At 38.6% G+C, this 15,602-nt stretch overlaps 1 protein-coding gene across 1 annotated transcript in view; it reads left to right on the top strand.

Annotated features, from left to right (window-relative positions):
• MYH15 (myosin heavy chain 15) overlaps positions 1-15,602 on the top strand; it is a 146,815-nt gene that overhangs the window by 57,599 nt on the left and 73,614 nt on the right. The window contains exons 19-23 of the mRNA XM_058731500.1: positions 1,770-1,887; positions 2,792-2,915; positions 6,569-6,705; positions 10,658-10,913; positions 14,559-14,801. Of these exons, the coding sequence (XP_058587483.1) occupies positions 1,770-1,887; positions 2,792-2,915; positions 6,569-6,705; positions 10,658-10,913; positions 14,559-14,801 (878 nt within the window). The remainder of the gene's footprint in view (positions 1-1,769; positions 1,888-2,791; positions 2,916-6,568; positions 6,706-10,657; positions 10,914-14,558; positions 14,802-15,602) is intronic.

Raw genomic sequence — 15,602 nt, forward strand, 5'->3', positions numbered from 1 at the left:
TTCTCCTTTTTTATGGCTGAATAATACTCCATTGTGTATACATGTATATATGTATGTATGCGCACGCACACACACACGCACACACACACACACACACACACACACACACCCCTCACCTTCTTTATCCATTCTTCCATCTCTGAACACTTAGGTTGTTTCCGTATCTTGGTTATTGTAGTGGATGCTTTTTGATGAAAGGACAGCAGTAGGTGGGTGGTGGTAAATTATTTGTTTGTGTATTTAATTGCCCAAACAAAGTTTTTACCATTATTAACTACATGGATTGCTTTCCTCACATAATGGGTTTGAAGATTCTCAGACTTCTTTTTGGAATTATAGGCTCCTATATAACTTGGTCAGAGGCTGTCAGCTCAAAGTTATATGTGTGATACACACTTAAGTCTTCAGAGCACTAATCACCTTTGGAATATGTAGCCAGCCAGATGCTGCTGATTCTAATTTCTGAGGTTCTGTAGTATCTTGCATTTTTATTAACCTCCTGTAATTAAGACCCTAATCTTGACAGCCTGTGACCTATTTTGGGAAAGTGTGATACTAAACAATGATACTGCAGTTTAGGTTTTTGCAACACAAACACTTCATGTTCATTGACTCTGTATGTTTTTGTCTCATTGTTTCTTATCAGCTGGGTTTCTGAATGCATCTAGGGACACTGCTTCCATTTGGCAAGAAATCTAATTAGCTGCCTCTATTTTGGAGCAATTCTGTTACCTATTAGAGTTGTCTCCCATAGAGTCAGCTCTGATTTTAGCAGTTATTTTCTTTTTTTTTAAGTTATAAGACAAAGTCATAAGAAAAGCTTTGTGATCTAATCAAGACAGTTTTTCATATGTGCTTAAAGAGAATAGCATGATTGACCTTTTGGGGTCATAGAGGTCCACTTGTTCCCCTTCTTACAGATCATCTGTTTCTATCTATGAAAGGAATTAGAGTACAGGAAGATGAATATATGGCTTAGAGTTTATTTCTGTGACTTTGGACATAAACAGAGAATCATCTGATTTCCATTTTTCTTACAATACTTTCATAGCCCTTTGTGTTAAGAGGAACACTACTTGGCTTCTTCCTGAAGACTCCTTGGAAGGCTCCTTAGAAGGTTTATCTAAGGCTTCTCTCAGAGATTGCTGCTGCAGCTCTAGTAGGGTTTCATCTGATAAACGTGGAAGTGATAGGAAGATGCTTATGCTATAGAATAAAACTTAGGTGCTCTCAAGATAGTGAGGAGAGAATATAGGCTGGCATGTGCTCAAGTCTTTCGTAAATAGTAAACAATTTTGTGGCTGTGCTCATCTTCTCCTTTCTTTGTATTCCCCCTTCTTGTAATCCCTTTTCCTTCCTACTTGGAGGTGGCAGTTGCCTTTTGTGTTCTTATACTCCTTTCTGGCTGGTTCTGGCCGGAGAATGGATATAATGCCAGCTATTTACAATTCTAGCAAAAATGTATTCTTTTTTGCCTTCTAGGTGTATTTGCTTATAAAACTTGACAAACTGTGAGTTAAAAGGTTCATTCTGTGTTAAAGGAATTTTGAGTAAATCCTATTTGGAGTAAATCCTATTTGGAGACTCTTGCATGAAAGGATGGGTACTGTGAGTGTCCTCAGGCTGGGGAGTGAGTGAATGCCTACTACCTATTATGTAAAGAGCACAAAATTCAAGCATTTTTAAAATCTCAAGATGCAGCAATTAGGACAAAATCTTGAGTAATAATCTTTTTTGGACACAGACTAAGCGCGGCCCTTCTTCTTCAGGTGTATTGGACCCTTACTTGGTTCTGCAGCAGCTGCGTTGTAATGGTGTCTTAGAAGGGATCAGGATATGCTGTGAAGGTTTTCCGAACCAACTGTTGTATGCTGATTTTAAACAAAGGTAAACATATACATCCTAGGACCCAAGGAACCTAAGGCATTCTGCTTTCCTCTCTTTCTGAGTGTTTAGGCATGCATTGTTTGTTTGGTTGATGTCCTCCAGACTACAGATCGATGTGTTTTGGTGGTGGTGAGATATATGACGACAGAGTTCCATTATTACTTCCCCTTAAATCCAACATCCATGTAGCTGTAATATCCTTAAATCTCTATTAACGGATAATAGACCTACATATAGAAGAAATATATACAGAAGAAAGACATGGAGGCTGAATTGAATTTCTGAAATGTTGTATGTACTTAATCGTAGCTGCCTTCCAAGTAGGCTGTTGCTTTACTAGCAAGCCTGTGAAAGAAAGGAAGCCAGCAGGGTGTGTGGCAGGCCGCGGGAGAGGCATTTTTGCTTTCTATTTCCTGAATTCCAAAAGTGTAAATTATAGGTCATCAAGCAAATTTGAGCCAAGTATGGTAGAGTAGAAAGAGTACCTGTCTCAGAATTAAGAGGCATATTTCTAGTTCTCTGCCAGCTCACCATTAGGGTGAAGAAATCTTGGAAGAGACATTTAATGTCTCTGCTTTTCAGTTTTCTTACCTGTACAATAGAGATACTTAAGCCTGGCTCTTTCTCTCCCTTTGAGTCTCAATCTCTCCTTCCGTCTGTAACTGAGCAGAGAATCAAATGATGTTGTCTCTAAAGTACTATAAAAATACACACTATTATGCCAAAGTAAGGTTTTATTGCTTGTATCCTCATTATTTTTTCCAGGAGTTTTCCAAAAATTGAACATATTGATAGGAGAGGTACAAGTCTGTACCTTCTTTACCTCACTTGTCCAAATTATTCTTCGTTTGAGTCATATGACCTCTCTGATCCCAGGACTTATTCTTTATCTATTTTAAATTAGGTACTGCATCCTGAACCCCAGGGCCTTTCCAAAGAGTAGGTTTGTGAGCAGCAGAAAAGCCACTGAAGAATTACTTGCCTCATTGGAGATAGACCATATCCAGTATCGCTTTGGAATCACTAAGGTAACAGAAAACTAGGAAGAATGCATTTGGAGAAGAGTGGGAGGAAAGAGTGTGTATCTTAAAATAAAATACCCATGAAAGTGCAATGATAAGGCATTCTACAGTTCTTGTGACCGCAAATAACACAAATAGAGCTTGGTTGAAAGTGGAAACTTCAACGCTGTTTGGGAGAAAACTCAATGTTTCTTAAACCTCAGTCTTGAGTACATTTGCATTTTTATAATTATTCATTTAAGTAAGTTTGGGCCAAGATATAAATATTGAATTAACCTTGCTGTGCTAGAAAATGTGCATCGACATCAGAGCTAGAAGAAGGTAAATCAGCTTATTGGAATGAACTGCTTGTATGTGTGTGAATTGGTTTATTCACAAGTACTCTTTTAGGGAATTAATTCTAGAAGACTATATGAGTAATTAAAAATGTTTAAGTCTCTGGGTGGATCAGTCAGCTAAGCATTTGACTCTTGATTTCGGCTCAGGTCTTGGTCTTAGGATTGTGAGATGGAGCCCCACGCTAGGCTCTGTGCTGAGTGTGGAGCCTGCTTAAGAATCTCCCTCTCCCTCTCTCTCTCTCTACCCCTCCACAACTCACTTTCTCTCTCTCTCTCTCTCTCTAAAAAAATAAAATAAAATAATGTTAAGATCAACCCCACTATCTAAAAAAAATTAATCCAAAATTAAGTCCCTTAAATGTAGTTTGCTAAATTCTGTCTCATGTTAGATGATTTTGGAATAACCCACATATTATGGGAAACTTCTAATAGATTTGGTTTTAGCTGATGGTCAACATCAAGTTGTTCCTAATGACATCCATAGAAGGACCAAATTGTTAGAAGGAGAATTGGAAGGTCTAGGGTAAAGAGCTCACAGAAAAAGAACTCCATTAGGACATGATTATAAAATGTTAGTCGACTCCCATCTTTTGAGTTCTTGAGAGTCTGTTTCTGGTGTTCGTTGTTTCTGCTGATTTCCACTACTGGTCTCTTGCTTCCTTGTGTGCTTAGTTATTTTTGCTGTATACTACTCATCTAGACTAGGACTAGCATGAGTAAAAAGAGCCTCCTAAAGCACAAAATTTGAGAAGCACTCACTATTAAGGTTATGTAAGTACTGACTTATACAACCTTAAAAGTGAGAGCTTCCTTAAAATTGTGCCTGACACCTCACTGACCTCATCTTGGCCATTACTAATAATTCTTGAAAAAGTGTATGTGGACTCATTAATATCGAAGACAAAGTGAATTCTCTGGAGCAGAGATCAAAAACTTTGGTGTAAGGTCCATCTACATGGACTATTTTTTATATGTTAAAATGGTTTGAGCAATCCCTATCAAAATAACACCAGCATTCTTCACAGAGCTAGAACAAACAATCCTAAAATTTGTATGGAACCAGAAAAGACCCTGAATAGCCAAAGTAATCTTGAAAAAGAAAACCAAAGCTGGAGGCATCACAATTACAGACTTCAAGCTGTATTACAAAGCTGTAATCATGAAGACAGTATGGTACTGACACAAAAACAGACACTCAGATCAATGGAACAGAACAGATAACCCAGAAATGGACCCACAAACGTACGGCCAGCTAATCTTTGACAAAGCAGGAACGAATATCCAATGGAATAAAGACAGTCTCTTCAGCAAATGGTGCTGGGAAAACTGGACAACAACATGCAGAAAAATGAACCTGGATCATTTTCTTACACCATGCACAAAAATAAACTCAAAAAGGATGAAAGACCTAAATGTAAGACAGGAATCCATCAAAATCCTCGGGGAGAAAGCAGGCAAAAACCTCTTTGATCTCGGCCACAGCAACTTCTTACTCAACACATCTCTGGAGGCAAAGGAAACAAAAGCAAAAATGAACTGTTGGGATCTCATCAAAATAAAAAGCTTCTGCACAGCGAATAAAACAATCAGCAAAACTAAAAGGCAACCAACAGAATGGGAGAACATATTTGCAAATGACATATCAGATAAAGGGTTAGCAAACAAAATCTATAAAGAACTTATCAATCTCAACACCCAAAAAAACAAATAATCCAATGAAGAAATAGGCAAAAGACATGAATAGACACTTCTCCAAAGAAGACATCCAGATGGCCAACTGACCCATGAAAAAATGCTCAACATCACTCATCATCAGGGAAATGCAAACCAAAACCACAATGAGATACCACCTGACACCTGTCAGAATGGCTAACATTAACAACTCAGGCAACAACCGATGCTGGCAAGCATGTGGAGAAAGAGGATCTCTTTTGCACTGCTGATGGGAATGCAAACTGGTGCAGCCACTCTGGAAAACAGTATGGAGGTTCCTCCAAAAATTAAAAATAGAACTACCCTATGACCCAGCAATTGCACTACTAGGTATTTATCCAAGGGATACAGGTGTGCTGTTTTGAAGGGGCACATGCACCCCAATGTTTATAGCAGTGCTATTGACAATAGCCAAAGTATGGAAAGAGCCCAATGTCCATCGATGGATGAATGGATAAAGAAGATGTGGTATATATATATACAATGGAATATTACCTGGCAATCAAAAAGAATGAAATCTTGCCATTTGCGACTATGTAGATGGAACTGGAGGGTATTATGCTAAGTGAAATTAGTCAGAGAAAGACAAATGTCATATGACTTCACTCATATGAAGAATTTAAGATACAAACAGATGAACAGAAAGGAAGGGAAGCAAAAACAATATAAAAACAAGGAGGGTGATAAAACATAAAAGACTCTTAAAAGAGAGCAAACAGAAGGTTGCTGAAGGGGTTGTCGGGGGCGGGGATGGGCTAAATGGGTAAGGGGCATTAAGGAATCTATCCTGAAGTCATTGTTGCACTGCATTGTATGCTAACTAACTTGGATGTAAATTAAAAAATAAAAATAATAAATTAATTAAAAATGGTTTGACATTTTTAAATGGTTGTTTTTTAAAAAGAAGGGGGAAGAGTAAGAGGTGAGGAAGGAAGGAACAAGAGGAGGAGGAGGAGATGAAGAAGATTCTTTAGATCTATGAAAATTCTATGTGATCTATAAAGTCCAAAATATTTTCTATCTGGCCTTTTACAGAAAAGTTTGCAGACCCCTGCCTGGCACTTCTGAACACTGCCTGGCTGAGTCTAACTTAAAACTTAAACCAGTTTCCCTTGACAACCTACACATTATTAACAGATAAGGACAATAGTCTATGTTCTTTTTACTTTAAGTTTGTTTATTTATTTTTGAGAAACAGTGAATTGGAGAGGGGCAGAGAGAGAGAGAGAGAGAGAGAGAGAGAGAGAGAGAGAGAATCCCAAGCAGGCTCTGCAGTGCAGAGCCTGATGGGGCTTAAACCCATGAAGTTGTGAGATCATAACCTGAGCCAAAGCTGAGAGTCAGATGTTTAACTGATTGAGCCACCCAGGCACCCCAAGAATAGTCCATATTCTTAAGGAACCAAAATAACCACAAGATTAAATAAAATATTTTTTGCAAACTTTGAATTTATAAAATCAAACTTTCTAGAATGTGCATTTTACCCACTGAGTAAAACTTGACAAGAAATACAACTAATCAATGAGTATATTAGTTTATACAGTCATTCATTAGACATTTAATAAATACCCATTTGAGTGGAAGTAATATCTGACTTATTTCTTTTAGGTGTTTTTAAAAGCTGGTTTTCTGGAACAACTGGAAGCAATGAGAGATGAGAGACTTTCTAAAGTCTTCACAATGTTCCAAGCCAAAGTACGGGGCAAACTGATGCGAATCAAGTACCAGAGGATTCTGGAAGAGAGGTATGATATCACTACCCTTCACCCCCACTGCTAGAGTAGTGGTGTACCTAAATCGATGTGACCTTATCTCATTGTCTTATAATAGGTCAAGGTAAAGAACTGCAACCTCTGCTTATGTGGAGACATCACTTAAAAATTTTAAATCATGGAACACCAAACAGAGCACAAAGGGCTTTTATTGCCTTATCCAACCAAGTATAAACATAATTCAGGTATTTCTTGTATTGTTTCCAGCCTTCCCTTTGGAGGGATTCTTTATAGTAAAGGAAGTCTGGATCTCTGAGGATGGTGTGACTCACATTTCGTAATAGAAGCAGACCTGGAAAAGTTTGCATGCCTCCCACAGTCAACTCTCAGGAAGTTTGCTGCAGAGTGGGGAGGTGTCCTGACCCCTTTCCAACCTCCCCTGGGTCAGAAACTATGGCTGTTGGTGATATGTAATCCTAACTCTATTACTTCATTTCAAGAAGGCTCACTAGGGACATTTATCACATTTGGACACTAAGGTATAGGTTTTGTCTAATAGAACCATGGAAAGCAAGCTTGTAAAATCTCCAAACAAAGGGATTCTGAAAAACAGATTCTGCAATTGTTGCATTTATTTTCTCCATGGTGTCGTTTACCTTCTGAAAACAGGTCCACAGGTCTTGGTATAACTTGTTTAATTCTCAGTGTATTAATTCCTTCTGTTTTTCCTAAGAAGAAAAATATCATTACGTGGTGATACCAAAGATATTAGAGAGACCTCTCCTCAGAGTCTTTTGTGACCAGTGCTTGGTATGGTATGGGAGTTTGGGGATTAGAAGACATGGCTTCTAGGAGTAGTTTTGTGAACATGGGTAAAACTCTTAATTACTATATAGTTTACTTCCTTCATCTATAAAATGAGGTCTTTACTATTAATTCCTTCTAAATCATTGGATGGCTTTTAAAAAATTATTATAAAATGTTTCAAATACACAAAAAATACAGAAAATATTCTAATGCATACTCATGGAGCTTATCATCAAAGTATTTCAATTCCTGGGGCGCCTGGGTGGCGCAGTCGGTTAAGCGTCCGACTTCAGCCAGGTCACGATCTCGCGGTCCGTGAGTTCGAGCCCCGCGTCAGGCTCTGGGCTGATGGCTCGGAGCTTGGAGCCTGTTTCCGATTCCGTGTCTCCCTCTCTCTCTGCCCCTCCCCCGTTCATGCTCTGTCTCTCTCTGTCCCAAAAATAAATAAAAAATGTTGAAAAAAAAAAATTTAAAGTATTTCAATTCCTAACATTTCATCTATAATTGCTCACAATTAAAATATTTACAAAATTAAAACCCCTTGTGTAGGGGCGCCTGGGTGGCGCAGTCGGTTAAGCGTCCGACTTCAGCCAGGTCACAATCTCGCGGTCCGTGAGTTTGAGCCCTGCGTCAGGCTCTGGGCTGATGGCTCGGAGCCTGGAGCCTGTTTCCGATTCTGTGTCTCCCTCTCTCTCTCTGCCCCTCCCCCGTTCATGCTCTGTCTCTCTCTGTCCCAAAAAATAAATAAAAAACGTTGAAAAAAAAAATTAAAAAAAAAAAACCCTTGTGTATTTCTCCCTTGATCGAGGTCCTATACCTAGTTTCCCAGATCCTGAATTTGTTTTATCATTTCATGTTTCATTAATGTTTAATATATAAAATATATAAAGGTATGTTTTCATATCTTTAACCTATTTTTCTATAGTTGCTCAAAACATTAAAAAAAATAAATTAACAGATACAGTTGAAACCCCTTGTGGATTTCTGCCTTGATCCAAATCCTACGGGGATATATAGATATCCTTAAAAAATTATGATTTTGCATGTTTTCAGTCTTCACATAAATAATATTCCATATATTATCCTTAAATTTTTTCTTTATATTCGGAACTATTTTTGAAACTTATTTTATTTATTTATTTATTTTATTTATTTATTTATTTATGAGAGTGTGCACAAGCATGAGCAGGGGTGGGCCAAGAAAGAGGGAGAGAGAGAGAATCAAGCAGGCTCCATGCTCAACAGAGCCTAACTCAGGGCTCAATCTCAGGACCATGAGATCTGACCTGAGTAGAAACCAAGATTCAGACACTTAACTAACTGAGCGAGTCACCCAGGCACCCCTGAAATTTATTAATGTTTATAAATCTAGTGCTAGACTATGGAGTTTAAATGCTCTATAGTATTCCATTGTACAAATATATCATGATTTATTTATCCATTTTCTAGCCCAAGTAAATTTAACTCATTTATAATTTTTGCTATTAGGAACTGCTCTGTAGTGTCATTTTTATAAATATCTGCTCCTGCATGTATGCAAGAGTTTCTTGAGTGCAGTATTACTCAAAATGCTGGTTCATGCAGTGAGAGTTTGTTGATAGCAACTGGTGAAGTTCACACTTTGAATAGCTTTCTCTAGGGTATGAATTATTAGACTTTAGCTTACACACAACTCCATCTTCATGAGATATTGTCAAAATGCTTTCCAATTTACTCTTCACCAGAAGTGTATGAAAGTCTCATTGCTCTGTATTGCTACTAACTTGCAGTATTTTGGACTTCAAAACTTTTACCAATCTTTGTCATATTTCTTGCTTTGGGGAAAGCTATCATTTCCCTTTTAAGATGATGTTTACTGTAGATTTTTTCTTTTTGTAGGTATGATATATTGTGTGGAGGACATTCATTCCATCCTATTTCATTAAGTGATTTCAACAGTAAAATGGTTAAAGTTTTTCTATATCCAATGAAATAATCCCATGGTTTTTTTGTCCATTAACCTATAAGTGTATTAAATTATATTAATAGATTTTTTAAATGTTAAAAAGACTTTATTTTTGAAATACCTTTTTCATATATTGATGGGTTTGGTTGTAGTATAATCATAAAGATTTTTGCAACAATGTTCATGAATAAGTTTGGTCTGTAATTTTATTTTCTCCTTCTGTGTTATCTGACTTTGGATCAAGATTACCTTAACCGTGTAAAACAAGTAGAGAATGTTTCCTCTTTGTAAAACATGAAACAATTTATTTTGATTGTCTATTCCCTGAATGGTTGGTAAAATTGCCTATAAAGCCATGTAGATCTGGTTATGGGGTTTTTTTTTTGATATATTTTTATAATTTTGATTCCATTTATTTAACAACATAGGTCATTGAGATTTTCTATCTTCTTGAGTCAGTTTAGATGAGTTTCTTTAAAAAAAAAAAGTACATTTCAGAGTGCCTGGGTGGTTTGTTGGTTAAGTGTTCAACTCTTGGTTTTGACTCATGTCATGATCTCACTGTTCCATAAGTTCGAGCCCTCCATTGGGCTCCACGCTGACAGCATGGAGACTGCTTGGTATTGTCTCCCTCTCTCTCTTCCCCTTCCCCTGCTCTCTCTCTCTCTTTCAAAATAAATGAAAATAAACTTAAAAAAAATTCCCAGAGTAGAATTTTTTTTTCATCCTGAGCCCATAGCAAATCAGATGTATTTCTCTTTGACATCACTTTGTGCCAGTGGTGAATTTTTAAATTCTTCTTTTCATTAAGCGTGACATTCGTTGAAAGTCTCAGCCTGTCTCTTTATCCATATGGGTATAAAAATATAAATCCCTACAATATCAAAACTGGATCCCTCATTCCATGAAGATGGCCAAGGTATACACACATTCACTTTTTGTTAAGGTTTTTTTGATCCCTCTTTCTTTCTTTCCTCCTTTAGGATCAGTGCTCATTGAAAGGATGTAATGGGAGTATTTGGGGGACACCTAGCCCACAATATTGCTAGCCCCAGAAGTCCTCATAAGGCTTTTGCCAGAATCAAATGAGAGCCCAGATGTAGAAGTGCTTTGAAGACTAATGAGAATTTTTAATGACTCCTAAAAAGATATGCTTCTTAAGGATCTTAATTGGGAAAATAACTCTCATATAGCCTGGGTTGACTTGCTTTTATTCTTTCTCTTTTGATTTAGGGACGCACTTCTTTTGATCCAGTGGAACATAAGAGTGTTCATGGCTGTGAAGAACTGGCCCTGGATGAGGCTCTTCTTCAAGATCAAGCCTCTTGTGAAATCTGCTGGAATGGGAAAGGAGATAGCTGCTCTGAAGGAAGAGCATGTGCAACTGCAAAAAGCCTTGGAGAAATCAGAATCTGAGAGGGAAGAATTGAAAGCAGAACAAGTCTGCTTCATCAGGGAAAAGAATGATCTGCTTCTTCAGCTGCAAGCTGTGAGTGGCCCCACCATTTGTTCTTCAAATCAAGTTTTTTTGGTTTTTTTTTTTGTTTTTTTTTTTAATTTTTTTTTTTCAACGTTTTTTATTTATTTTTGGGACAGAGAGAGACAGAGCATGAACGGGGGAGGGGCAGAGAGAGAGGGAGACACAGAATCGGAAACAGGGTCCAGGCTCCGAGCCATCAGCCCAGAGCCCGACGCGGGGCTCGAACTCACGGACCGCGAGATCGTGACCTGGCTGAAGTCGGACGCTTAACCGACTGCGCCACCCAGGCGCCCCCAAATCAAGTTTTTAATTAGAGTCTCTTGTTTTGCAGGCAGTGTTCACTTGAGAAAAATGAAGCATGTGCTTTTCAAATACTATAGCATTTCACCAAACACAATGGAAATACTTAAAGAGACACCCTGTTTCATAGTGAAATGATTTCATTGGCAGGATGTCTTTGAAAAGGGGACAAACTATTAGATGGGTTTTAACTACATTAAAGCGCCATAATCTATCACGGGAGCCAGGAAGCTCTGGGTCTTAATTTAAATTTTGTATGTAGCTCCATACAAATCAAATTTGCTCCATTAGCAAATCAAAAGACAGGATTTAGTAGATCCCAAGAAAAGCTTTACTGAGATCTTCAGGATTATTGCAGTATGTTTCTAATCGGTTTTCCTGATTTTGGTCTCTCTACTTCCCCTTCCCCAGTCTAAATCAACTTTACTCATCAGTCCAATTCTTAAAGACATCAGCTCTTGACATTGGCTTTGCATCAAACTTATTGGTGGAGCATTAAAAAAATAAAAAGAAAGATGCCTAGACCCCACTCTCAGATATTTTGATTAAGCAGGCCCTGCATGAGTCCAAATAATCTATATGGGTGATTCTGATATCCAGTTAGGATTGAGAACTGTAGCTCTGTCTTAAACAAACAATATGTTGCTTTTCTGATGAATAAGCTTCAGATCCTGCAAGATGTGTGTTGTAGACTCCAGACTCCTTTGAGCCTACATCTCCAATCTGATGCCAGTGTGCCCTTACTCGCTGCCTTTCACATTCCTCTTCTCTGGCCACTGGGACTGCTGTTATCCTCAAACATCCCAAAGGCAGGAATGAGATTTTATCCACCTTTATTATATTTTCCACCCCACTTAGCACAGTGCTAAGTTAAAAGATACCAGGTTCCACTACAATTATATACAATTTATAATACAATTTGTACAATACAATTACAAAACTTTTTTTCCTGCTTTTTTAACTTAAGTGGAAAGTAGGGAAAATTTAGTAATTTTAGACAGACCCAAGTTATTCTTTTATTTTGGGGCTATGCTACTCATCAGTGTTCCAATAGGCCATATTTTACATAAGAATTTCACCCAGACCTATATTTTTGATACATTTTTAACATAGCAGTAGTTCCAGAACCTTAGTGCATTTCAGCCTCACCTGGGATGCTTGTTTGAAATACAAATTCCTGGGCCCCACTCCAAACCTACTTTAAATTCATACTGTGAAAATTACAGTTTGTAAGATCATGTTTTGTGTGGCTCAGGGGAGAGGCAGCTTTGGATGAGATCTGGCCTTCCAGTCTTCATCATTCTTCCTATGAACAGAGAGCATGGCCAGTGCTACCTAGGCTGGTACGGAAGATAGAAATGGACCCCACTCATGCAGGGGGTGGTAGGTAAAAGCCTCAGATACATGATAAAGGATCAGTGTGGGGAACATGGGAAACACATTCAAGCCAGTTCCTGGGAAAACCCAGGAAGGCTAAGATGAGTTCAAATTGTAACTGAGATTTTAAGAGTTGACAGAGCTATGAAATATTGTATTATTCACTTTTAAGGGACACAGCTGAACACAGTAGGGATCAAAGAAAGAAAGATTCTTATAAAATCATTTACTTACTCAAAATACCAGCAGAAGTGAGTAAACCCATTCCAATCAACATCCTGAATATGTGAGAGAAGAACTGCCATCAGGGAGAGGATGTTCCTACTGTTAGCCTGACATACCGTTGCTCAGTCGGCCCCCAAATCCTGCCGTCATGTTTAATGAAGGGATCAATGATGGTCGATTGGACTGTCTTCTTCATTCAGTGATGATGACAGATCCAGTACACATACCGAATGGAATAGAGTGAATAGCTTTCTGCTTGTCGACCTGGTATGAACTAAAATCAAATGTTCCCATTATTTCCCAAACATTGGAAGCTTCTCTGATCTGCATGGACTCTTCCTGCTTTAACATTTTTGTTTTGTTTTTAATTTGTCCCTTCTCTTTGCTCCTCAGTGATGTTGGAGATTTACCATTCTATGCCTTCCCCATCTGTGCCTCTTTGGGCACCATTTGTTGGGCAGATGGCCATTCTCTCACCAAAAGTTAGCCAGAAACCAATGGTCTAGAATTTTGTCTTTTTGTCTTTTTTTTTTTTCAACGTTTTTTATTTATTTTTTGGGGGGACAGAGAGAGACAGAGCATGAACGGGGGAGGGGCAGAGAGAGAGGGAGACACAGAATCGGAAACAGGCTCCAGGCTCCGAGCCATCAGCCCAGAGCCTGACGCGGGGCTCGAACTCACGGACCGCGAGATCGTGACCTGGCTGAAGTCGGACGCTTAACCGACTGCGCCACCCAGGCGCCCCTTGTCTTTTTTTCTTGATCTGAGTTAATGAAACAACTTATGCAAGGCAAATGGATGGTTAATAAGTTGTCCAAAGTGGTGTATTGTAAAGGATGAATGAGGTCTAGAGATGGAAGACAGAGATGTATGTGAAGTTATGTTGCAATGACACCATGGTAATTAAGAACTTGCTCCCAAAGAAAAGGTTTTATTTTGCCTCAAACAGAGACAAATTAGAGAGGTTAAAAGTTATAAAACAAGTTTTGTAGCAAAAAGACAATTGACCCCTTCATTTTTTTTTTTTTTTTTTTGCTTGACCCATAACACAGGAAGAATGGGTCACTCCATGAGAATTGGAGACAACACATTTGAAAGAACAAAAGGAAAGGCTATTTTACACTTGCTATGTATGACTTTTAGAATTTACTCTGGTAGAACATTGAGGAAAAGATTTTCACTGGAAGCAATTGTGAAATCTAGTTAGTGACTTGGAAATAAAATTTATGAATTCTAAATTCAGCCTATAAATAAAAAATACACAACTACTTGTTAGAGGATACCTATATGTATTAAACAAGTGCATCAGGGCACTTATAATAATATAAATCTTCTAGTGTCTGAGGGAACACTACTTTCTTAAAAGACTGTATTCTGAGCAGGTATCAACCTCAAACTCTATGCCCATGTGGATGCTTCCAGAAGCTGTGATTTAAGCAGTACACCACTGATTTTTGGAGGCATGTTATCTCCTTTAGGCCACCAGGATTCTATTAAGTGCTTTAGAAGAGGTAATATAATCTACTGAATGGCCCAAAAGATCAAAAGCACCTCCAAGCACCAGCAACTCCTCCACTTCTCAACAATAGGATCAGGGAACTGGGAATATTATTTCACCTGCTGAGGAAAGGCGGGTGAAAGTGCTGGTCACAGGGCAGGCAATTATCTCTTTGCTATGCGTTAAGCAGCATTTTCGCCTAGCTGATAAATTATTTCCAGCTGTTGGCAACAATTTTCTCCTCATCATGGCAGGAGCAAGAGACCCTGGCAAATGTTGAAGAGCAGTGCGAGTCGCTGATTAAATCCAAGATCCAGCTGGAGGCCAGAGTCAAGGTGCTGTCGGTGCGGGTGGAGGAAGAAGAGGAGATAAATTCCGAGCTGACTGCCAGGGGGCGGAAGCTCGAAGATGAATGTTCCGAGTTGAAGAAAGAAATCGATGACCTGGAAACACTATTGGCGAAGTCACAGAAGGAGAAGCGTGCTACAGAGCACAAGGTACTTTTTCTACAATGTTAGGGAGGCCTGGATGCCCCAATCCTACTCCCTGTCGGGTTCCGGCACCAGACTTGCTCGGCTCAAATTAATTAACACGATGGCCTCCAACTTTGCAGCAGTGGGAGTCAGACTGGCATAAAATGAAGTATCTGATGAACTGTACTGTCCCCATTCAAATTTCCAATTCACACTTATGGAGCCCCACTTAATTTTCCAAATGATACATTTTCACTTGTTTCAATCTTATTACATCTGAAATCTAATAGAAAGAGCAGAGGGTTTCATTGGGCCTCTAAGTATCCTTTTTGGGGAAGAGAGCTAACATGATACCGTTTACTGAAAGGTGACTCGGGGGTATGTCTGAACCCCTAGCTCTGCCATTAATTTAAACTTTGACCTTGAAGATGTCACTTTAATTCCAGTTAAAGACTTTGACGTGCTGTCCGCTTCAGTTGAGGGTTTTAACTTGTGCATCTGTGTATGGATTGAAACTAGCTGAGGACTCTGTACCAAACCTCTGATAAACAACTGGTCTCTAAAATGACACTGTAATTTTGGCAGATGATTAAATAGCAACTCTTTGCCATTGGTTCCCTTTCATAAAAAGCACGTGGGCCTGATACAGCCAGCTTCCATTTTTATGTATTTCAACAGCTGGAATGCTTCTTTCATTGCCACTGTCGGGATGTGAGACACCACAAGATTCCTACGTGCCCCACGAATACTCACAAAACTACCTTTAGTGGTGTTCTTGTTATATAATAATATGACACTCTAAAAATGGCATCAAATGAGCTATCC

The sequence above is a fragment of the Neofelis nebulosa genome, chromosome 5, assembly GCF_028018385.1.
Source record: "Neofelis nebulosa isolate mNeoNeb1 chromosome 5, mNeoNeb1.pri, whole genome shotgun sequence".
NCBI lineage: Eukaryota > Metazoa > Chordata > Mammalia > Carnivora > Felidae > Neofelis > Neofelis nebulosa.